General features: G+C 37.2%; 2 protein-coding genes across 3 annotated transcripts in view; one reads left to right on the forward strand and one right to left on the reverse strand.

Annotated features, from left to right (window-relative positions):
* LOC109261391 (complement factor H-like) overlaps positions 1-25,061 on the forward strand; it is a 97,751-nt gene that overhangs the window by 55,084 nt on the left and 17,606 nt on the right. For both annotated transcript variants that reach the window (XM_053908990.1, XM_053908991.1), the window contains 4 exons: positions 16,167-16,349; positions 18,172-18,345; positions 23,475-23,651; positions 24,864-25,046. In XM_053908990.1, the coding sequence (XP_053764965.1) occupies positions 16,167-16,349; positions 18,172-18,345; positions 23,475-23,651; positions 24,864-25,046 (717 nt within the window). The remainder of the gene's footprint in view (positions 1-16,166; positions 16,350-18,171; positions 18,346-23,474; positions 23,652-24,863; positions 25,047-25,061) is intronic.
* FAM220A (family with sequence similarity 220 member A) lies at positions 20,793-22,978 on the reverse strand. The gene is given in 4 exon segments (XM_053908992.1): positions 20,793-22,162; positions 22,165-22,199; positions 22,201-22,415; positions 22,417-22,978. Coding segments are annotated over 4 exon segments (966 nt in total). The 5' UTR covers positions 22,762-22,978; the 3' UTR covers positions 20,793-21,791.

Raw genomic sequence — 25,061 nt, forward strand, 5'->3', positions numbered from 1 at the left:
AATCTAAAGATACTGGACTTAAGAAAAAAAATCCAAGACATGGGTGAAACCCTTAATACAGAGATAAGGAATAACACAGCAGAGATAAAGGGCTCAATAAACAAAATCAGAAAAACACTTGGTGGCATCAACAGCAGGCTGGAAGAAGGAGAGGAACAACATAATGGCCTAGAAGACAAAGCAACGGAAAGTTATCAAGCTGAACAAAAGAGAGAAAAGAATTATGCAAAAAGAGAATAGATTTATGGAACTCCATGACTCCATCAAACATAACAACATTCATTGTAGAGGAGTCCCAGAAGAAAAAGAAAGAAAAAAAAGGGACAGAAAATTTATTTGAAGAATTAATAGCAGAAAACTTCCCTAATCTGGGGGGGAGGAAACAGATATCCACATCCAGGAGGCACAGGGAACCCCCAAGAAAATAAACAAAAGCTAACCCACAGAAACATATATATTGTAATTAGATTGGCAAAACATAGGGGTATAGAAAAAAAATTTTAAAGCAGCAAGACAAAAAAAAAAAAAGTCCCATACAAGGGAAAACCCATAAGCTCCTAGGGCATGTTTCAGCAGAAGCTGAAATAATAAAGGGGACAATCCAACAGAAAGATATAACGATTGTAAATGTTTATGCACCCAACATGTAAGCTCCCCTATACATAAAAGTTAATAACAAATAGAAAAGAACTAAACATTCATAATAAGTGATAGTAGCGGATTTTCACACTTCAGTTACATAAATGGACAAGATCATTTAAACAGATAATGAACAAGGAAACAACAGCTCTGAATGACACACTGGAACAGATGGATTTAACAGATATTTTGAGAACACTGCATCCTAAAACAGCAGAATACACAATCTTTTCAAGTGTATGTGGAACATTCTCCAGAATGGGACATATATTAGGACATAAAACAAGCCCCAACAAATTCAAAAAGGTCAAAGTGATACCATGCATCTTTTCTGAACACACTACTATGTAACTAGAAGTCAACCACAAGAAAAAGTCTGAAAAGAGCATAAATATATGAAAGTAAAGTAACATGCTAATAAACAATGAATGGGTCAACCAGAAAATAAAAGAAAATTCAAAAAACCACATTGGAAACAAGTGAAAGTGAAAACACCACAATTAAAAACCTTTGGGATGCAGCCAAACTGGTTCTAAGAGGGAAGTTTGTAGCAATACAGGTCTGCTTCAAGAAGCAAGAAAAGAATCAAATAAACAATTTCACTTGACACCTGAAGAAGCTAGAAAAGCAACCACAAACAAAACCTAAGGAAAAAAAAAAAAAGAAGAAGGAAAGAAATAATAAGGATTAAAACAGAAATAAGTGGGGGTGCCTGGGTGGCTCAGTCGGTTAAGCATCTGACTGCAAGTCAGGTCATGATCTCACGGTTTGTGAGTTCAAGCTCCATGTCAGGCTCTGTGCTGACAACTCAGAGTATGGACCCTGCTTTGGATTCTGTGTTTCCCTCTCTCTCTGCCCCTCCCCTGCTTACACTCTGTCTCTCTCTCAAAAATGAATTAACTTTAAAAATTTTTAAATCAAAGAAAGAAATGTCATAGAAACTAGAAAAACAATAGAGCAGATCAAAGAAACCAGGAACTGGTTCTTTGAAAAAATTAATAAGTGATAAACTGCTAGCCATACTATCAAGAAGAAAAGATAAAGGACCCAAATAAGTAAATCACAAGAGAGGAGAAATAACAACCAACACCACAGAAATTCAAACAATTATATGAGAATATCATGGAAAACTGTATGCCAAAAAGTCGGTAATCTGGAAGAAATGGATAAATTCCTATAAACATAAACCTACCAAAACTGAAACGGGAACAAATAAAAAAATGAACAGACCAATTAACAGAAAAAAAAAAAGGAATCAGTAATCAAACACCTCCCAACAAACAAAAGTCCAAGACCAGATGAGTTCACAAGTGAATTCTACCAAACATTTAAAGAAGAGTTAATACGTATTCTTCTCAAACTATTCCACACTTGATCTTAGCCAGAAGTCCGAGAAGTGATCTTCTTAAACTATTCCAAAACAATAGAAAAAGAAGGAAAACTCCAAATTCATTCTATGAGGCAGCACTACCCTGATACCAAAACCAGATAAAGAAACAAGAAAAGAGAACTGTAGGTAAATACTCCTGATGAATATAGATGCAAAAATCCATAACAAATACTAGCAAACCAAATCTAACAAAACATTAAAAAATTATTCACCACATCAGTTATACGCACGGTGATTTATTCCTGGACTCCAAGGATGGTTCAATATTAACAAACCAATCAATGTGATATATCACATCAATCAAACCACATCAATAAAAAAAAAGGATAAGAACCATATGATCATTTCAACAGATGCCAGAAAAGCATTTGGCAAAATATAACATCAATTCATAATAAAAGCTCTCAACAAAGTAAGTTTTGAGGGGACATACCTCAACATAAAAAAAGGCCATACATGAAAAGCACACAACTAACATCATCCTTAAAGGGGAAAGACAGCTTTTCCCCTAAGGAACAAGACAAGGATGTCTACTCTACCATTTTTATTCGAGATAGTACTGGAAGTTCGAGCCACTGCAATCAGACAACAAAAAGAAATAAAAGACATCCAAATCAGTAAGGAAGAGGTAAAACTTTTACTATTTACAGATGACATAATAGTCTATATAGAAAACCCAAAAGATTCCACTGAAACCTGCTAGAACTAGAATGAATTCAGAAAAGCTGTAGGATACAAAATCAATGTATAGAAATTTGATCCCTTTCTATATATTAATAATGAAATAGCAGAAAGAGAAATTAAGAAAACAATCCATTTACTATTGCACTAAAAATAATAAAATACCTAAGAATAAACCTAATCAGAGAGGTGAAAGATCTGTACTCTGAAACTATAAAACTCTGATGAAAAAGAAATGGAAGATGACACAATTAATGGAAAGACATCCCATGTTCATGGACTACAAGAGCAAATATTGTTAAAATGTCTACACAACCCAAAGCAATCTACACATTCAATGCAATCCCCATCAAAATACCAACATTTTTTACAGACCTAGAACAAACAATCCTAAAGTTTGTATGGAACTACAAAAGAACCTGAATAGTCAGATCAGTCTTGAAAGAGAAAAGCAAAGCTGGAAGCATCACAATTCCAGACTTCAAGTTATATTACAAAGCTATAGTGATCAAGACAGTAAGGTACTGGCACAAAAATAGACACTTGGACAAATGGAATTGAATAGAAAACCCAGAAATAAACCCATAATTATATACTGAATTAATCTTCAACAAAGCAGGAACGAATATCCAGTGGGAAAAAGACAATGTGTTCAACAAATGGTACTGGGAAAACTACACAGCAACATGCACAAAATGAAACTGAACCACTTTGTTGCACCATACACAAAAATAAATTCAAAGTGGATTAAAGACCTAAATGTGAGACCTGAAACTATGAAAGTCCTGGAAGAGAGAGAGCAGAAGCAGTAACTTCTCTGAAATCAGCCACAAACTTTCTAGACAGATCCCCTGAGGCAAGGAAAATAAAAGCAAGAATAAATAAATAAAAATAAAATAAAAAAGAAATTATTAGAACTACATTAAAATAAAAAAACTTCTGCACAGCAAAGGAAACAGTCAATAAAACTGAAAGGCAACCTGTGGAATGGGAGATGTTATTTACAGATGGCATGTCTGGTAAAGAGTAGTGTCCAAAATATGTAAAGAACTTATAAAACTCGACACCAAAAACCAAATAATCCAACTAAAAAAATGAATGGGAGACATGAACAGACATTTCTCCAAAGAAGACATACAAAGGACAACAGGCACATGAAGAGATACTCATCATCACTTATCATCAGGGAAATGCAATCAAAACAACAATAAGATATCACCTCACCCTTGACAGAATGGCTAAAATCAACAACACAAGAAACAACAGATGTTGGTGAGGATGTGGAGCGAGGGGTACCCTCTTGCACTGTTGGGAATGCAAACTGGTGCAGCCACTCTGGAAAACAGTATGGAAGTTCCTCAAAAAGAAAAATAGACTTGCTGTATGATCCAGCAATCATACTTCTGGGTATTTACCCAAAGAATACAAAAAAACACTAATTCAAAGGGATATATGCACACCTATGTTTATATCAGCTTTCTTTCCAATAACCAAGATATGGAAGTAGCCAAGTATCTATTGATTGATGAATGAATAAAGATGAGTGGTGTGTGTGTGCGTGTGCGTGTGTGTGTGTGTGTGTGTGTGTGTGTGTGTATACATAGAGAGACTATTATTCAGCCATGAAAAAGAATGAAATCTTGCCATTTGCAACAATATGTATGGAGCTGGACAGTATAATGCCAAGTAAAATGAGTCAGTCAATGAAAGACAAATACCATATGATTTCAGTCATATGTGGGATTTAAGACAAATGACAAATTGGGAAATATGTGAGAGTGAGATAAACCAAAAACAAACAAACAAACAAACAAACCAAAACCAAAACCAAAACAAACAAACAAAAAGACTCAACTATAGAGAACAAAGTGATAGTTACCAGAGGGGAGAAAGGTGGCACAGGGAACAGGTGAAATAGTGATGTCATTATGAGCGCTGGGTGAGGTATGGAATTGTTGAATCACTATATTATACACCTGAAAATAATATAACACTGTATGTCGACAAAAATAAAAACACAAAATACATACATACATGAAGTCAATCTAGAAAAAAATAGAGTGACACCAGCTAGATGTCAGAACACAAGTTTCAGTTCTTCCTGGCCAAGATCACAGTTTTGACAGTCACCCACAGAAAGAGCATTTTTGTGGGAGTCTGGGAATCTAGCAGAAGTTTTTGCACACTTTGACAGCAAAAAGATCCAAGAGTGGGTGCACTGAAGAGGATGAATGGAACATTTTTTTTCTTATCTGAGTCACTCCTCCCTGAAAGGGGTACAGTTCAGTGCCAAGAGAGACCCATTCAGCCTGCAATTTCTCCACAGGGAGAAAGTGTGTGAGTGATCATCTGGCTTCTTCAACTGCATGGGTCACTGACCAAAAGGTCCATTTCTTTCTAACTACATCCAGAATACTGAAGTGATCTTCATGAGTGAAGGGAATGAGAAAAGTTTGGACCACAACAGTCAGGGCTCAGAATTCCTCAAGGGACAAAGACCCTACTAACCACTTTGCAGACTACATTCAGTAGCCTACCCACTAGCCACTGGGATGACTTGGGTTCAGATCTTGCTCACCTGGTGGCATCCCCCAACATTCTGCATACCTGCTATCCACTGGCCAGCTCCTTTTGTATATTCCCCAAAGGTAGTGTGTGCAGGAGTTTTCAAATGGCTAGTGAACATACTTAGAAATTCAAACTGACTCCACAGATAGAGTAAAAAGAATGTACTTGACCATTCAGCATTACCTCCAGGAAATCAAACAGAAAGCTGTCAGGACCCTGACTAACTCTGCAGGATTGAAGAAAGGCATACCATCCAAAAATTCCCTCTTAAATCGTAGTAAGACATACTGGAAAAATGTATCCATTAAAAACATCTTCAAAAAGCCTCAGAATCCCTAACAAGTATGACAGAAAGTATTTCTCTGCCAACGTCAGGAAAGACCAGAGGAAGTGAGACCTTCTTCAAAGGCAAAGGCAACAATGCAAGACTTTAAGAAACATGAAAAATCAAGGAAATATGACATCACCAAAGAAACACAACACTTTTCCAGTAACTTACCCTAAATAATGAAGATTTATGATTTTCCTGATAAAGAATTGAAAACGGTAGCTTTAAGGAAGCTCAGTGAGCTATAAGAAGACACAGAAAGAAAATCCAAAGAAATCAGGAAAATGAGGTAGAAATTATAAAAAGAACCACACAGAAATTCTATAACTGAAGAATATAATGAATGAAAGGAAAAATACAACAAAAAGTATCAACAGCAGATCTTATCAATCAGAAGAAAGAATCTATGAAGTAGAAGAGAGGTCATTTGAAGTCTTGTAGTCAGAGGAGAAAAAAGGAGAAGGAATTCCAGAGAAAGCCTATGTGAATTATGGGAGACTATCAGAGGAGACATTGTAGGCATTATGTGAGTCCCAAAAGGAGAAGAGAGAGAAAGGGACAGGAAGTTTACTTAAGGAAATAATGGCTGTGAATTTATCAATCTGGGAAGAGATACGGACTATCAAAATCAAGAAGCTCATTAATTCCCCCAAACAGATTCAACCCAAGGAAATCATCTCTAAGACACACTACAATAAAACTGGCTAAAACCAAAGAAAAATAATTTTGAAAGCAGCAAGAGAGAAATAAATACCTCACATACAAAGGCAGTTCTATGAGAGGTCTTTATAGTGATAAATGCCTACAGTAAGAAAAAGAAATGATCTCAAATATACAACCTAACTTTATACATCCAAAAACTAAAAAGAAGAGGTCACTTGGGTGGCTCAGTTGGGTGAGCATCCAACTCCTGATTTGGGGTCAGATCATAATCCCAGGGTCATGGGCTTGAGCTCTATATTGGGCTCTGCACTTGAGTGTGGAGCCTGCTTAAGATTCTCTCTCTCCTTCTGCCCCTCCCTGACTCATGCTCTATCTCTCTCTCTGTCTCTCTCTGTCTCTCTCTCTCTCTCAAATAAAATGAAAAAAAAAATGTATTAAAAAACAGTAGAACAACCAAGCCTATAATTAACAAGCTGGGAAATAACAGAAATCAGAGCAAAAATATATGAAATAAAGACCAAAAAAATCAACATTAATACCTATTTTTTTCAAAACAGAAACAAACTTGATAAGCCTAGGTTGATTAAGAAAAAAGAGAGATCAAATAAATAACATGAGAAATGAAATCGGAGACATTCAACTGATGCCACAGAAATGCAGATGTTCATAAGAGACAACCATAAACATTTACACACCAACAAATTGGATAACCTAAATAAATTGATAAATCCCTGGAAATAGAAAACTTACAAGACAAAATCATCAAGAATAGAAAATCTGAACAAACCAAACAAGGAACAAGAGTGAATCATTAATTTAAAATATCTCTGCAGGGGTGCCTGGGTGGCTCAGTCGGTTGAGCGTCTGACTTCAGCTCAGGTCACCATCTCGCGGTCCGTGAGTTCGAGTCCCGCGTCGGGCTCTGTGCTGATGGCTCGGAGCCTGGAGCCTGCCTCCAATTCTGTGTCTCCCTCTCTCTCTGCCCCTCCCCCGTTCATGCTCTGTCTCTCTCTATCTCAAAAATAAATAAACATTAAAAAAAACCCTGATATTAAAATAAATAAATAAATAAATAAATAAATAAATAAATAAATAAATAAATCTCTGCAAAGAAAAGTCTGGGAACAGAAGTTTTCATTGGTAATTTAAAGAAGAATTAATACCAGTTCTTCTCAAACCATTCCAAAAACTTGAAAGTATGGAGGAGGCACTTCCAAAACTACTTTACAAGGTCAGCATTACTTTAATACCAAAGAACACTACAAAAAAAATTATAGGCCAGCATCACTGATAATCATAAATATTGAAATACTCAACAAAATGTTAGCAAAGTGAATTCAACAACACATTAAAAGATTCATACACCATGATGAAGTCGGGTGTATCTATGGGACTTAAGGATGGTTCATCAGACACAAATCAGTAATGTGATATAGCTCATTAACAATAAGAAGGATAAAAATCATATAATCAGATAGACACCAACAAAAAAAGCACTTGACACAATTCAACATCCATTTGTGATGAAAGCTCTCAACAATTAGGTATTGAAGAAATGTACATCAAACATAATAAAGACTATAAATAAGGAGCCCATAACTAACATCATATTTGATAATGAAAAGCTGAAAGCTTTTCCTGAAGGATCAGGAAAAAGACAAAGATACACACTTTCACCACCTCAGTGAAATAAAAAATAAAGAAGTAAAATATCTGTTTGTAGATGACATATTATACAGAGAAAACCCTAAAGACTCCACCAAAAAAAAAAAAAAATGTAGAATTAATAAACGAATTCAGTAAAGTTGCAGGATGGATATACAAAAACCTGTTGTATTTTTGTACACTAATAATGAGTTATCACAAAGAGAAATTTTAAAAATAATCCCATCTACAATAGCATGAAAAACAATAAAATACCTAGGAATAAATCCATCCAAGGAAGTAAAATATTTGTATGGTGAAAACTGTAAGACAATTGTGAAATAAACTGAAGAAGACATAAATAAATCACAAGATAGTCTGTGTTCATGGATTAGAATTAATGTTGTTAAAATGTGCATACTACCCAAAGCAATCCATTGATACAATACAATTCCTATCAAGATCCCACTGACATTTCCCATTGAAATAAAATAAACAATCCTAAAATTTATGTGGAACCAAAAAGACTCTCAAATAACCAAAGCAATCTTGAGAAAGAAGAACAAAGCTGAAGGCATCATACTCCCTGATTTCAAACTATATTATAAAGTGATAAAAATGAAAACAATATCCTATTGGCAGATCAATGGAACAGAGTCAGGAGCCAGAAATAAACTCACACATACATAGTTAATTAAAATTTGACAAGGGAGCCAAGAAAACACAATGAGGAAAGTAATGTCTTCAGTAAATGGTATTGGAAAAGCTGGATATCCATAAGCCAAAAAATGAAACCACTATGTTAAACCACTGATGAAAATTAACTCTTAGACAAATTAAAGACTTAAATAAATTATATCAAATTCATGCAAAAGCTTCTATTCAGCAAATCAACAAAATGAAAAGGCAACGTACAGAATGAGAGATAATATTTGCAAGCCATAGATCTGATAAGCGAGATATATATAGATACACACACACACACACACACACACACTTTGTATGTATTTTACATAGATTATACGTATATATTCTACAAATTATACAACTTAATAGCAAAATATCCAATCCAATTAAAAATGGACAAAGATCTCAGTAGACATTATTCTGAAGAATACATACAATTGGCCAATTGGTACTCAAAATCACTAATCATCAGGCATATGAAAATGAAAACCACAATGAAATATTACCTTATACCTGGTAAAATGTCTTTTATCAAAAAGACAAGACATAACAAGTGTTGGTGAGAATGTGGAGTAAAGGGAACACTTGTATACTTTGGGTGATAATGTAATTTGTTATAGGCATATGGAAAACAGTACATGAAAAAAGTTAAAAGAACTACCGTATGATCCAGCCATTCCATTTCTGGGTATTTATCTGAAAGAAATGAAATCAGCATCTTGAAGAAATATCTGCATCCTCAATTTCATTATAGCTTTATCACAATAGCCAACATACAGAACAACCTAAGTGTCCACTGATGGATGAATGGATAAAGAAGACATGATATGTACAATGGAATATTATTCAACCATGAGAAAAAAGAAAGTCTTGCTATTCACAACAATATGGTGACCCTGGAGAACAATATATTAAGTATAATAAGCCAGAGGTTGAAAATACTTCTTGATAAAACTAATGTATGAAACCAAAAAAGAAAACACCAAATTCATAGAGGCAGAGAGTAGAATGGTAGTTACCAGTGGTGGGTGCAGATGGGGGAAATGAGGAGATGCTGTTCCAAGGGTGTAAGCCTTCATAAGATAAAAAAAATTCTGGAGATTTAGTGTACAGCATGGTGACTACAGTTAGTAATAATGTATTGTGTAGTTGAAATTTGCTGAGAATAGATCTTAAGCATTCCAGCTTAATAAAAAAAATTAATTATGTGAGGTGATTAATGTGTTAATTAACCTGATTTTGACAATTATTTCCAAATGTATCTGTGGACCAAGTCATCTCATTTTATACTTTATATATATACAATTTTGTCAACTATACTCCCAATAAAGTAAGGAGGGAAACATATAATAGACAAAAGATAAGGAGATAAGGATCAAACTAAACAACTATAAACCTTAATCAAATAACAAAGTAAGTCATTAAAAGAGAAAGATATTAAAAAAAACAACTACAAAATAGAAGACAGCCACATGTCAATAGTAAGTGTTCACCTATCAATTTCTTTAAATATAAATTGTTTAAATTTACCTATTAAAAAAAAATAAAATACCTGAATGACTTAAAATAATGAAGAACTCGCTTTCAATTTAAGGACACAATAGGCTTTATTTTTGTGTATGTTGTAAGAAAGTGGTCCAGTTTCATTCTTCTTCATGTCGCTGTCCAGTTCTCCCAGCACCATTTGCTAAAGAGACTGTCTTCTTTCTATCGGATACTCTTTCCTGCTCTGTCATAGGTTAGTTGGCCATACATTTGTGGGTCCATTGCTGGGTTCTGTATTCTATTCCATTGACCTAAATGTCTCTTTTTGTGCCAATACCATACAGTCTTGATGATTACGACTTTGTAGTAGATGCTACAGTCCAGGATTTTGATGCCTCCTGCTTTGTTTTCTTTTTCAACATTACTTTAGCTAATCGGAGTCTTTTGTGGATCCATACAAATTTTAGGATTGTTTGTTCTTGCTCTGAGAAGAATGCTGGTGCAATTTTGATTGTAATTGCACTGAATGTGCAGATTGCTTTGGGTAGTATTCATGTTTTAACAGTATTTGTTCTTCCAGTCCATGAGCATGGAATATTTTTCCATTTCTTTGTGTCTTCTCCACATTTCTTTCTTTCATGAGTTTTCTACAGTTTTCTTTCATGAGTTTTCTATAGTTTTCAGCATACAGATCTTTTACATCTTTGGTTAGGTTTTTTCCTAGGTTATTTTATAGTTCTCGGTACAGTTGTAAATGGGATCGATTTCTTGATTTCTCTTTCTGTTGCTTCATTATTGGTATATAGAAATGCAACTGATTTCTGTACATTGATATGTATCCTGTGAGTTTGCTGAATTCATGTGTCAGTTATAGCAGCTTTTTGGTGGAGTCTTTCAGGTTTTCCATGTAGAGTATCATGTCATCTGCAAAAAGTGAAAGTTTGACTTCTTCTTTGTCAATTTGAATGCCTTTTATTTCATTTTGTTGTCTGATTGCTAAGACTAGGACTTCCAACACTATGTTAAACAATAGCGGTGAGAGTGGACAACCCTGATGTGTTCCTGATTACACAAAAATAAACTCAAATGGATGAAACGCCTAAATGTGAGACAGGAGACCATCAAAACGCTAGAGGAGAAAGCAGGCAACAACCTCTTTGACCCCAGCCACAGCAACTTCTTACTTGACACGTCTCCAAAGGCAAGGTAAATAAAAGCAAAAATGAACTAGTAGGACTTCATCAAGATAAAAAGCTTCTGCATTGCAAAGGAAATAATCAACAAAACTAAAAGGCACCTGACAGAATGGGAGAAGATATTTGCAAATGACATATTGGATAAAGGGTTAGTATCCAAAATCTATAAAGAACTTATAAACTCAACACCTGAAAAACAAATAATCCAGTGGAGAAATGGGCAGAAGACATGAATAGACACTTTTCCAAAGGAGACATCCAGATGGCCAACAGACACATGAAAAGATGTTCAACATCACTCATCATCAGGGAAATACAAATCAAAACCACATGGGGTTACCACCTCACACAGGTCAGAGTGGCTAAAATTAACAACTCAAGAAACAACAGATGTTGGCAAGGATGTGGAAAAAACGGAAACCCTCTTGCACTGTTAGTGGGAATGCAAGCTGGTACAGCCACTCTGCAAAACAGTGTGGAGGTTCCTCAAAAAATTAGTAATAGAACTTCCCTATAACCCAATGATAGCACTACTAGGAATTTATCCAAGGGATACAGGAGTGCTGCAAAAGGGCACGTATACCCTAATGTTTATAGCAGCGCTTTCAACGATAGCCAAATCATGGAAAGAGCCTAAATGTCCATCAGCTGGACATTTAGATAATGATGAATAGATAAGAATAGTGGTTTATACATACAATGAAATACTACTTAGCAATGAGAAAAAATAAAATCATGCCATTTGCAACAATGTGGATAGAACTGGAGGGTATTATGCTAAGTGAAATAATTCGGTCAGAGGAAGATAGATACCATGTGTTTTCACTCATATATGGAACTTGAGAAACTTAACAGAAGACCATGGGGGAAGGGAAGGAGAAAAAGTAGTTTTGAACAGAGAGGGAGGCAAACCCATAAGAGACTCTTAAATACAGAGAACAAACTGAGAGTTGATGGTGGGGAGGTGGCAAGGGAGGGAGAAAAATGGGTGATGGGCATTGAGGAGAGCACTTGTTGGGTGGAGCCCTGGGTGTTGTATGTAAGCAATGAGTCACGGGAATCTACCCCCTAAACCAAGAGAACACTGTATACACTATGTTAGCTAACTTGACAATAAACTATATTTAATAAATAGATAGATAGATAAAGACACAGTAAGCTAAAGTGAAGGAATGGAAAAAGATTTTCATACACATGGCAACCAAAGAATGATAGAGTGGCTATATTTCTATCAGAAAAAAAAAATTGACTTTCTGTCAAAACTGTCTCTAGTGACAAAGAAGATCATTATATAATAATAAAGAATCCATTCAGCAGAAAGATGGTAACAATTTTCAACATATGTGGAACCAACATTGGAATTCCTAAATATATAAAGCAAATATTGACAGATCTGAAGAGGAGAAATTAACAGCAATACAATAATCTTAGGAGACTTCAGTACCTCACTTTGAATAATAAATAGAATACACAGACAGAAATTCAAGAAAGAATCTATAGATTTGAACAACAATATAAACATTTTATGGACCTAATAGATATACATGGAATTTTACACCCAACAGTGGAAGAGTACATTCTACTGAACATGAAAGATTCTATGCAGTATCATTTTCAGTCACAATGGGGTAAATTTAGAAAACAGTAACTGGGGAAAGAATGGGAAAATTCACAAATACGTACAAAGAAAACGCACACTCAAGTAACAATCGGGTCAAAGAGGAAAGTGCAGAGAATTTTTAAAAATATCTTGAGACAGATGAAAACAGAAACAATGTAACAAAATTCAGAGATGCTCCAAAGCAATGCAAAGAGGGAAGTTTTTAGTGATAAATGCTTACATTAAAATAGAAGATTAAGGTGCCGGGTGGCTCAGTCAAGTTGAGTATCCACCTCTTGATTTCAGCTCAAGTGATGATCTCACGGTTCAGTTCATGAGATTGGACCTCACAGTAGGGCTCCGTGCTGCCAGTACAGAGTCTGCTTGGGATTCTCTCTCCCTCTCTGGCTACCCCTCCCCCACTTGCGTGTGTGTGTGTGTGTGTGTGTGTGTGTGTGTGCGCACCTGTGCATACACGCGGGCAAGCTCTCTCTCAAAATAAATAAACATAGGGGCGCCTGGGTGGTGCAGTCGGTTAAGCGTCCGACTTCGGCTCAGGTCACGATCTCGCGGTCCGTGAGTTCAAGCCCCGCATCAGGCTCTGGGCTGACGGCTCGGAGCCTGGAGCCTGTTTCCGATTCTGTGTCTCCCTCTCTCTCTGCCCCTCCCCCGTTCATGCTCTGTCTCTCTCTGTCCCAAAAATAAATAAAAAACGTTGAAAAAAAAAATAATAAATAAATAAATAAATAAATAAATAAACATAAAAAAATTTAGCTTAAAGTAGCAGATTGTATATTGACAACCTAACTTTATACTTCAAGGAACTAGCAAAAGAACAAACTAAGCCCAAATTTAGAAGGGAGGAAATAATAAAGATTAGAGCGGAAATAGAGAATAAGAAAACACCCTATTCCACGATCTTACTAACACTATTCTGTTTTTTCGAATTATGTGTATGTTGGGTTTTGTTTGCTTTCATTTTGCGATCGTCGATATTCATTCTTTATTCTTTTCTATTGTATGTATATATAGTAATCTTCCCTCTCAGACTACTTTAGTATCATCTCACAAAATTTTATTTAAAATGTTTTTCTTATTCCATTTAAAAGATGTAATGTCTTTTTTTAAAAAAAGATTATAGGCAAACACCCAACGCTGTGCTTCTGTGGATCCATCCCTCCAGCGGCGGGTCTGACTCCCTGACTCCCTCCAGGTGCCACAGGGCCCCTCCCGAAGCGGATCACCAAAGGATAAGCGAACTGAGCCTGCCCCTCCTGCCCCTGTACACCTTGCTGATCCACCCCAGCTAATATGCCAGATCCCCAGCACCACAAGCCTGGCAGTGTGCAAGTAGCCCAGACAGGCCACGCCACCCCACAGTGAATCCCGCCCCTAGGAGACGGGAAGAGAAGGTACACACCAGTCTGACTGTGGCCCCAGTGAAGGAAACAACCAACAAAACTAAAAGGCAACCAACGGAATGGGAAAAGATATTTGCAAATGACGTATCAGACAAAAGGCTAGTATCCAAAATCTATAAAGAGCTCACCAAACTCCACACCCGAAAAACAAAAAGCCCAGTGAAGAAATGGGCAGAAAACATGAATAGACACTTCTCTCAAGAAGACATCCGGATGGCCAACAGGCACATGAAAAGAGCTCAACATCGCTCCTCATCAGGGAAATACAAATCAAAACCACACTCAGATATCACCTCACGCCAGTCAGAGTGACCAAAATGAACAAATCAGGAGACTATAGATGCTGGAGAGGATGTGGAGAAACGGGAACCCTCTTGCACTATTGGTGGGAATGCAAATTGGTGCAGCCACTCTGGAAAACAGTGTGGAGGTTCCTCAAAAAATTAAAAATAGACCTACCCTATGACCCAGCAGTAGCACTGCTAGGAATTTACCCAAGGGATACAGGAGTACTGATGCATAGGGGCACTTGTACCCCAATGTTTATAGCAGCACTCTCAACAATAGCCAAATTATGGAAAGAGCCTAAATTTCCATCAACTGATGATTGGATAAAGAAATTGTGGTTTATATACACAATGGAGTACTACGTGGCAATGAGAAAGAACGAAATATGGCCCTTTGTAGCAACGTGGATGGAACTGGAGAGTGTGATGCTAAGTGAAATAAGCCATACAGAGAAAGACAGATACCATATGTTTTCACTCTTATGTGGATCCTGAGAAACTTAACAGAAACCCATGGGGGAGGGGAAGGAAAAACAAAAAAAAAGAGGTTAGAGTGGGAGAGAGCCAAAGCATAAGAGACTCTTAAAAACTGAGAACAAACTGAGGGTTGATGGGGGGTGGGAGGGAGGGGAGGGTGGGTGATGGGTATTGAAGAGGGCACCTTTTGGGATGAGCACTGGGTGTTGTATGGAAACCAATTTGACAATAAATTTCATATATTGAAAATAAATAATAAATAAATGTAAAAAAAACAGTAAAAAAAGTAAAAAAAAAAATAAATAAAAAATATAAGAAGATTATATACATTAGTCCTTAATCCTGAGTATTTAATATTCCAGGTGTCCCATTTCCAGTGTACTACGCACCCCAAGTGAAGGAAAAAAATTACTAATGATGAAAAAATATGTAGCTCATATTTTCTCTTTTGATTTCTTCTTTATCCATGGGTTATTTAATAAATAATGCTGAACTTTGTGAAGCCCTGTATATGACAGAAGTCTTGTTTTATTGTTTCAAGCCAAGTTACACATAATTTGAGGAATCATCATATTGGTCTTAGAACATGAATGAATGTGTTGATCTCTGTCATACTTACTGAACTCCATGTATCCATGTGGTTTTAAGCACCCAAATACGGTGACAAACATTTCAAATTCTCAGAGTTGTTGTAGCTATGGCGGCAGATTCTCTGAGATCGTCTCCTGATCTCAGATACCCCAATTAATTAACCAAGTGCTGGGGTTGCTTAAGAGATCCTGCTTAAGTGCCTGGAAAGGACTCATTGCCGGTACACCTCTGACACACTGTAGGATTCCAGATCCATTAGACAAACAGATTCATCATAATTTCCTAGAAGGGATTCTGGGTATTTTAAATCTTGCTTCATTCCAAGCAAAATTTAATGAATTATTTTGATTTAGTATCTTTGTAGCTAATTTTTGCATTCCAAGAATTTGGATGACTCAGATTTTTCTAGGTTTTCATTTATTTATAAATGACTCATTTTTATAGTGTTAAGTCTTTATAAAAATGTTTATTTATATGATTATCTTTTCCTTATACTTTCTGCCTTTCAGAAACATGTTCAAAATCAGAGATAACAATTGAAAATGGATTTTTTTCTCAATATGAACTTACATATTACTTAAATAAAGAAACACAGTATCAATGTAAACCAGGATATGTAACACCAGATGGCAAAACTTCAGGATCGGTTACATGTCTGAAAAGTGGATGGTCACCTCAACCCACATGTATTAGTGAGTAATTTATTATGTTCATATTTATTATCCTGATGACCATTGAACAAAAGTTTAAGTTAATTCTTTTCTGGGGGGGAGGGGCTGACGTGATTCCCATTTGAAAAGATAAATGAAAAAGGATTAATTTTTTGCCAGTTAAGACTAATCACTTATAGAGTGTAATACCAGGACATCTTTCAGTTTACATTTTTTTCCACTTTAAAACATCCTGTGGGGGCACCTGGGTGGCTCAGTCAGTTGGGCGTCCGACTTTGGCTCAGGTCATGATCTCACAGCTTGTGAGTTCGAGCCCTGAATCGGGCTGTGTGCTGACAGCCCAGAGCCTGGAGCCTGCTTCAGATTCTGTGTCTCCCCCTCTCTCTGCCCCTCCCCTGCTCATGCTCTCTCTCTCCTTTGAAAATAAATACAACTTAAAAATTTTTTCTTTTAAATCCTATGATTTGGAAACTGGGTAGGGAGCCTTATGTGTATTCTGGAAACTCATTTATTTCTTCTGGCTGACACCAACCTTTGTGCCTGTTTTTCCTGTTTTTAGGTGATAAGGTTTTGATGTCAGAATCTTTGTTGCTAGACATAATATTATGTTTGTAAGTGAAGATCTGGGTCCATAGTGTAGAATTTTAATTGAACCTGTAGAATTTATGTTTGACAATCCAGGGTAAGTCCACTTCTAAAACAGCTCCCTTAGAAAATCATAAACATCTAATTAGTAGAGACAGAAATGCTTCTAGATAGCACCAAATTCAGCTGTGTTGAAAGATTTCACTGTCCCTAGATGTTTATGAAGATTTTTCTATGAACAGTTTCCTCAGTTTATCTTATACTCCAAAGCTACGCAGTGATATTTTTGAACTGATATTTAGCATATTCACTTTAAGTGAAGTGGATATTTGAATATCCATTTCTACTGTTTCCATTTCCTTATTTTTTTTTCAGTTTCCTTGGTTACTATGAGCACTAGCTACAGAAAAAAATGATAAAAGTGGCTCCCATATCAAACTCATTTTACACTAAATTGTAATTAGCTATCCGTTATAACACTTATTATGGAAGAGAATCTCTCTCTGTCTCTCTCTCTCTCTCTGTCTCTTTTCACTGGTACAGTTTTGCTTTGTTTTTTAAAGCTTTAAGGTAGCTGGTTACATAACACAGTATAAAATTATTTGAATATCACCATCCTATTAGCAATAATTGAAACTTTTAACATTTTACTTTCTTATAACTAATTATAAAAATTAGAGTTATCCCTCCATTAAATCTTGGTAAGTTTAAAAGAATATACAGCCTTTAGGAAAATATTTGGGAAAGAAAATGAACATGTGAGTTTTAGAAACTATTATGTTTTAAAGTAGAGTTTTATAGAATGTTTAAAAATTTACTTGCATTTTTGAAAAACAATCCTATTCAACTAATCCATTTTTCTCTGGCATACTTGCCACACTGCTAATGAGTTTGGCGTTTTAAGTCACAAAAACATATTCTGTTTTGCTAGAAAAGTATGATGCATCTGTAGTACCCTATTTTATTATAAGCATGGCATAAACACAAAATTGTAATTGACAGAGGAAAGTGTTCTTTGACAAACTTCCTGAATATTTAAGCAATAAGGAAACTGCTATGTAGAAACATGGTTTTTCATTTTGAGTAACTTTCAGGGCAAAGATTTATCACTTGTATTCTTAGATTATTTTAATATAATACTGAATTTACTAGCACATGCTAATTGATAAAGCTTTTTTTACTTCCTTGGGATGAGACTTAATTACATCGTCCATTAAATAATATTAGAATTGAAATCTTCAATTCTGTTATGCATTAGAATCTTGTGACATGCCAGCATTTGAGAATGCCAAAGCCAAAAGCAATGTCACGTGGTTTAAACTCAATGACAAGTTGGACTATGAATGCCACGATGGATACGAAAGCCAAGACGGGCGCGCAGGTTCAATAGTGTGTGGTAACGATGGTTGGTCTCATAAACCAATATGTTATGGTAAGTACCATTTTTCCAGGTATTTTTTTTCAGGATTAACAAAATTAACAAAACGTGTTTAAGATATCCCAATTTGAACAAATTTGCATTATTTAAAGTCATTTTGGGGGCACCTGGGTGGCTCAGTGGGTTGAACCTCAGATTTTGGCTCAGGTCATGATCTCGCAGTTCTCGGGTTCAAGCCCCATGTGGGGCTCTATGCTGACAGTTCAGAGCCTGAAGCCTGCTTCAGATTCTGTGTCTCACTCTCTCTCTCCACCCCTCCCACTCACACTCTGTCTCTCTCTCTCTCAAAAACAAATAAAAATGTTAAAAGAAAATAGATTTCCATTTTGAACAAACTTGCATTATTTGAAGTCATTTTTAAGGAGTATGATTAAAATCAAGGTGTCTTCTTCTGATTTAATGTAAACTGGGAGAAGAGGGTGTTTGAAAGCCCAAAGACAATAACACAGTGTTTCCTATGGCCCATATACATGGTATGTTTGTAAACAAAGAATAATTGTGTTTGTTATTCTAAATGCAAGTTTTCATATTATTTAAAACTGGGTTCTTTTAGAGTGTGATATAAGAAAACCAAATTATAGTTTCTGACAATTTCCTCAGCTATTTTGCTCCTGAGTTTCTGCTTTCACACCTTCTGCCTTGAGTGTTAATTTCTGCAGGCCCTGAGAGAAGCTCTTTATTTTCTGACTTGGACAAGTTCTGTGGACTATTCTATGAATCTCTTTCATGTTTGCTAATCCAGTACTTTCCAGGATTAGGAGTAGGACTTGAATCTGTGGAAAATTTGAGTGGCTATAGAATGTTCCACACCAAGGGAACAGTCTGTGCAAAACTTTGATAACAAAACAATATTTGAGAAATATCAGGGTGAGCAGATTCTACTCAAGATGTGGGAGAATTTTATGAACTAAGCCTGGATAGGAGGCAAAGAAAAGATTACCCAGGTTATTTCCCAGGCATATCAGCATTTAGATTAGTTTTATGACTGATAAAAAGCCACAAAGGAGTCTTAAAGGAAGAAATATAATCATTTAGATTTTCGAAAAGTTTTTTTTTTTTTTTTTTTTTTTTTTTTTTCCCCACATGCTGTGATTGTGGTGGGCAGGAGAAGATTCGGGAGTTTATGCAGCATGAACAAGTATGGGGATTGGGATAGGATGATGGGTGATAAGATGTAAAGCAGAACACGTTCAAAATCTATGTTGTCGGTAGAAAACACAGGTGATGTTACTAAATATTGGATGTAAGAGAGAGTAATAATGAAGGGACTCACTGCCTTTTTTTCATAAGCAAACATGTAAATGGCAGTGCCTTTTTGTAAGGTGGTGCTGACAGAAGAGCGCTTTGGGAGGAACATCCCAACTTTTGACTTGAGCACATTATGGTTGAGCTGCCCATGGACGATCAAATTTGGATATGTAAACTACAGAGTTGACTATGTGGGTCTAGCCAAGAAATACATATTTGGAATTGTTACCGCATAAATGAGGATATGAAGTTGGAAAAGAATACAGAATAAAAAGAGAAGAGAGCTCAAGACTGAGCCATGAAGCATTCCAACGTTTAGGTGTCACGTGGGGATAATAGATGGCAGAGTAGATAGGAAAAGGAGGACCCAGAGAATTGGGAGAAGAAAACATTTTGGAGTGAATGTTCTCCTAGATGTGGAGAGAAGAAAATGATTGAAGGATGAGGAAGTCTAAGTGAGTCCAGTGGAGTCAGCCTGGCGGGGTTCTAGCAAATTCCAATTCCATCAGCTGGCTAAACATGTATCTTAGGGCAATAACCACACTTATTTGCAGCTTCATTCACTCTTCCTCATCTATAAAATGTTTTAATATTTACAAAGGTTCTAATATTTCAAAGGACTGGGTTTTTTTTTTAATATAATTATAATATTCAAATTCCAGTTAATTTATAAATGAATTAGCAAGATAGGAGGATTCCAAATAAGAAAAATGCATTTTTAAATAATACTCGGGAATGTCACGAATGCCACAAATGCCACAGACTTGACAAATTTGAAGGGATGATTTTAGACATTCCTAATTTGAATCAGAATAATCAACAATTTAATAGATAGTAAAAATTATAGGTTTAATAATAATAATTGTATATTATGTAAATGTTCAGAACTCCCAGAATATGCCTAGCTATGTGGCCTTGAACATAGTTCTTTATTTTGTTTTATTTTTAGTTTAATTTCCTTACTAATATAATTTATAATACAGTGTTTAATTAAGCTATTTTAATAGTTTCTTTTTTTATGCACTTAAAATAAGACATTTATTATGCTAAGTAAAAAGTTTTAGTTTTTCACTTTCCCAAAACACTAAAACAGCACATGGCATAGCAATTGTAGCACACAAATGGATACAGGCAGTCAATAAGCCCCAAAAACGGTGAAGTCTCTCTTTGGGACTCCTTAAAAACTCCATGCTCTCAAGTGATCTTTATCAAAGTTATCAACAACCAGAGGCGTTACCTCAGAAAAAAATGTTAGTATACGAGATACCTCCACTCCTAGGAACTGGAACCTTCCCGTAAGGGAAACGCTAAATCCATGTCTCCCCAGCTGAGCTGCAGCAGAGAAGTCTCAAGCTTGCTTTTATTTCAGGCGACACTGGTAGGGCTCCCAGTGTGAGAAAGGATTATACTAAAAGTACATTTAATATTTCAGCTTTCACTGTGGGGCCTCCATTTAAATTGGGTTTCAAGTGGAAGGAGAGGGGATGTGAGGAAAGAAATCAAATTGCTCTGCAGACCAAAATTATTCTACAGAATGCAGACATGGGGACAGCTAACTGTCAACTATGGAGAGGCTGACTGGTACAAGTGGCCACTTCCAGCAGATGGCCTGAGGAGATGGCATCTGGGACAGTAGCCCTTGGCAATGAGTGCTGAAGATCCATAAAGAATTTTGTTAAATCTTCACGTTCTAACCTGATATTGATACAGGATGTATTAATGCTCTCTTTGAAGTGGTAGCCCAGTACTGAATGTCTTCTGAGCACCATTTAAAGCATGCTCAAAAATCCCCTCCGTCATCAACCAGCCTCCCAGGAGTTTCACTTCCACTTCCTTTGATCACACCAACTGAGGCAGGAACTTCACTGCTGCCCTGTTAACAGGCATCCAGTCTCAGTGTGAAAGAACTCATTCTAAGACAGCTTTTTTAAATTTTTATTTATTATTTTTTTAATGTTTATTATTTGAGAAAGAAACAGAGAGCAAGCAGAGGAGGGGGACAGAGAGAGGGAGACACAGTATCTGAAGCGGGCTCCAGGCTCCGAGCTGCCAGCACAGGGCACAACGAGGGTCTCCAACCCGAGATCATGACCTGAGCCGAAGTTGGCCGCCTGACTGACTGAGCTACCCAGGCGCCCCTCTAAGACAGCTTTCGAAATCAATCTCACTCTTTTTGTTGTTCTGCTTGTACCTTAACTGTGGCATACAGGATTTGCTCCTTCCAAAGCTGGTAGAGCCAGTAGTAACCCCAGTGTTATCTGCAGATCAGTTGAGGTACTTTGTGCCTGTGAAAGCGTTTTCTTGGATTCTGTTTGCTCTGAAAATGCGGGCTTTGAATGGCCAAGGAAAACACATTCTGTCTCATCGTTCAGGAATGCTTCGGGGCATGCATGGAGCAGTGTAGACAGGAGGAGATGCAGGCCAGACCTTTCCCACTCAGAGCCTCGCCCTTCTAGAAGAGCATTTGGCGCTTCCTCCTCAGAAATCCCCATTTCTGGCCGTTTCTGAAGGCACGGTAGTCCTGACCCCCAAGGTTCTCCTTTGTGGCACCATCCTGTGTGCTGTCGCTGGCCCTGGGCCCTCCTCCCGGCCAGCCCCTCACCAGAGCCACCACCACCACCACAGGAGACCCCAGCACGATGCTCTCCTGTAGGAGCACAGGACAGATCCACAGTCTTGCTTTAGGCCCCTGCGGAAGCTGAACTTCTTAATGATTCTTTCAAACATGGAAGCGCTTTGTTGCCATTGTGAAGCGAGAGGTTGACCTCAGCATTCTTCACTTCCGTTGATAACTCATTTTGTGAATTTCCATCTACTTGAACCGCAGGGCGTATGCATCCAGGAGTTCGGGCACGGGCGCTCCCCCTGTGCTCCTTCAAGGCCACATAGCAGCTTGTCTGAGTCCTCCCCTGCCCCCTTCACCTTCCCGAGGTAGCCGCCCAGAGCCCCTACTCTGTTCCTCATGCTGCGTGTTCTGTGGTGTGGTAGCCTGACGACACGCCTTTGCCAGTCAGCAGAATGGATCTCAGTATGAACCTGCAGACGGACGTTGAGCATCATGGAAGCCACGATGTAGACGTAGAGGGGAAGTTGACGCGCAGCCGCCAGGCCAGGTCGAAGAAGATGAGCAGCCTGCGGGTCAGCCCCTTCCAAAGACCCCATAGAAGCAGGCGGCGGCGGGCGCGAGAGGCGGACACCCAGGCCCGACACAGCCGCCTCCAAATACACCGGTGCTCGCCGCCCGGGGCCGCGTCGCCGCGTCGCCCCGCCCCCGGCCTCCGGTCTGGACGCTGGGCTGCGCTCCGTGCGCTGAGGGAGCGAGGGAGGCGGCAGCGAGGCCGGGGGCGGAGTCCACGCGTCACACTCGGGAAGCGCCTCCGCGACTATTGGTTTCTTTAAGACACGTTAGAAATGCCTTGTGTGACAAAAAAAAAAAAAAAAAAAGAAATGCCTTGTGTGTGTTCTGATTCCCCAGTTGTATTTACATTAAACAAAACTGCCGATTGTTATTTGACTGCAACTTTAAAATTGTAGCATCAAGGTTTTTTTTTTTTTAATGTGAGGGAATACTTTTATGTTTTGAGAGTACAAAACAATAACATTATATTTATAAATGTCAGTTATAAAATCAGAACCAGTATAAGCAAGTTGACCTTACAAATACATTTTCAGGGTACCTATGTTGCTCTTCGATGCCTTAATAATTCTCAGGGTCCCTTATGAATTTAGAAGGTATACAAACCTAACGTAAATTTTTCTGTTGCTCCTCTGTATAAGCAGTACCCAGCACCTCGTTTTTATACGACACATATAAAATATACTTTGGCAATGATTAATTATATATTCTCACTAAATTATTTTAACTCTTTTTATAGAAAAAGAATGCAAGATTCCTGAAATAGAAAATAACTTAAATACTCAGCCCAAAAAAGAAAAATATAAAGTCGGAGATGTGTTGAAATTCTTCTGCAGACAAAGACTTAAAAGAGTTGGACCAGATTCAGTTCAGTGTTACGACTTTGGATGGTCCCCTAATCTTCCAACATGTAAAGGTGAATATTTTATCTTCCAGTGGCTGAAACAAGAATTAGGATTTTGGATATTAACTTTTTTTGTTTCCACTCTTAATTTTTGTTGGCTTCAAGTCTCTGTGTTTGTAATCTAATGCATTAAACCGGGATATGTGTTGGGTAATAGATATCTCAGATTTTCTTTTTTAAGAAATTAATCTTCGATTGTTTCTTGATATATGTAGTGGCATTATCCATAGATACATATATGATGCCTTACACGTTTGTTACTTTTCTTCTTGCCTACATTTCCATCATTAATATTGAAACTATAGCATGGGCCTTACTTCAGGTTTCGTTAGGTCATCTAAACAGTATTCAAGCAATTTATACTCAATTCAGGGAATTCAACCACATGTATGGCTTAATCAAAGTTAAAATATGTTGATAAAATGCTTACCTAGGGGCACTTGAGTGGCTCAGTCGGTTAAGCGTCAGACTTCCACTCAGGTCATGATCTCGCTGTTTGTGAGTTCGAGCCCCGTGTCTAGCTCTGTGCTAACAGCTTGAACGCTGGAGCCTGCGTCGGATTCTGTCTCCCTCTCTCTCTGTCTCTCCCCTGCTTATGCGCTGTCTCTCAAAAATGAATAAACATTAAAAGATTTAATAAAAAAATGCTTCCCTCAAACACTGGCATTTTTTCAAACAGTTTTGATAACTGCTGTGGAATATGAATATTGAGATAATTTACACAACCATATTGAGGCATTGGTTTGCATACATCTTTAGAATATCTAGATTTTTAAACATGTTTTCTGGGTTTCAGTACACTTCCAATATACTACTTCAGTGTAAGTAATAGCACTGGGTTAGGGTGCCACGGTGGCTCAATTGTTGAGCATTTCACTCTGCACTTCATCTCAGGTCATGATCCCTGGGTCATGGAATCGAGCCCCATGTTGGGCTCCATGCTGAGCATAGAGTCTCCTGAAGATTCTCTCTCTCTCTCTCTCTCTCTCTCTCTCTGCCCATCTCCCCCACTTGTGCTCTCTGTCTCTCTAAAGTAAAAATTTTGAAAGAAGAACTGGGAAATATGTTTCTAGTTTAAGCACTATTTCTTTTTCATTACTTAAGAAGGCTATAATAAAGTTCATTATAAATAATATAAATTAAAGAAAAAACTCTCCATTTTATTGTTTTTTAAGTTGTGAAATAGGTAATTTGATCATTATTTACACATTATTTCTCCTGTAGAGCAAACAAAAGAGTGTTATCCACCTCCTCAACTCCTTAACGGGAAAGTTAAAGAAACAGAGAAAGAAACCTACGAACACAACGATTTGGTGGAATATGTGTGCAATCCTAGATTTCTGATGAAGGGTTTTAATAAAATTCAGTGTGTTGATGGACGGTGGACAGACTTGCCTATTTGTATTGGTAATGTATAAAATA

The sequence above is a fragment of the Panthera pardus genome, unplaced genomic scaffold, assembly GCF_024362965.1.
Source record: "Panthera pardus isolate Hobbes unplaced genomic scaffold, ASM2436296v1 HiC_scaffold_21, whole genome shotgun sequence".
NCBI classification, from domain to species: Eukaryota; Metazoa; Chordata; class Mammalia; order Carnivora; family Felidae; genus Panthera; species Panthera pardus.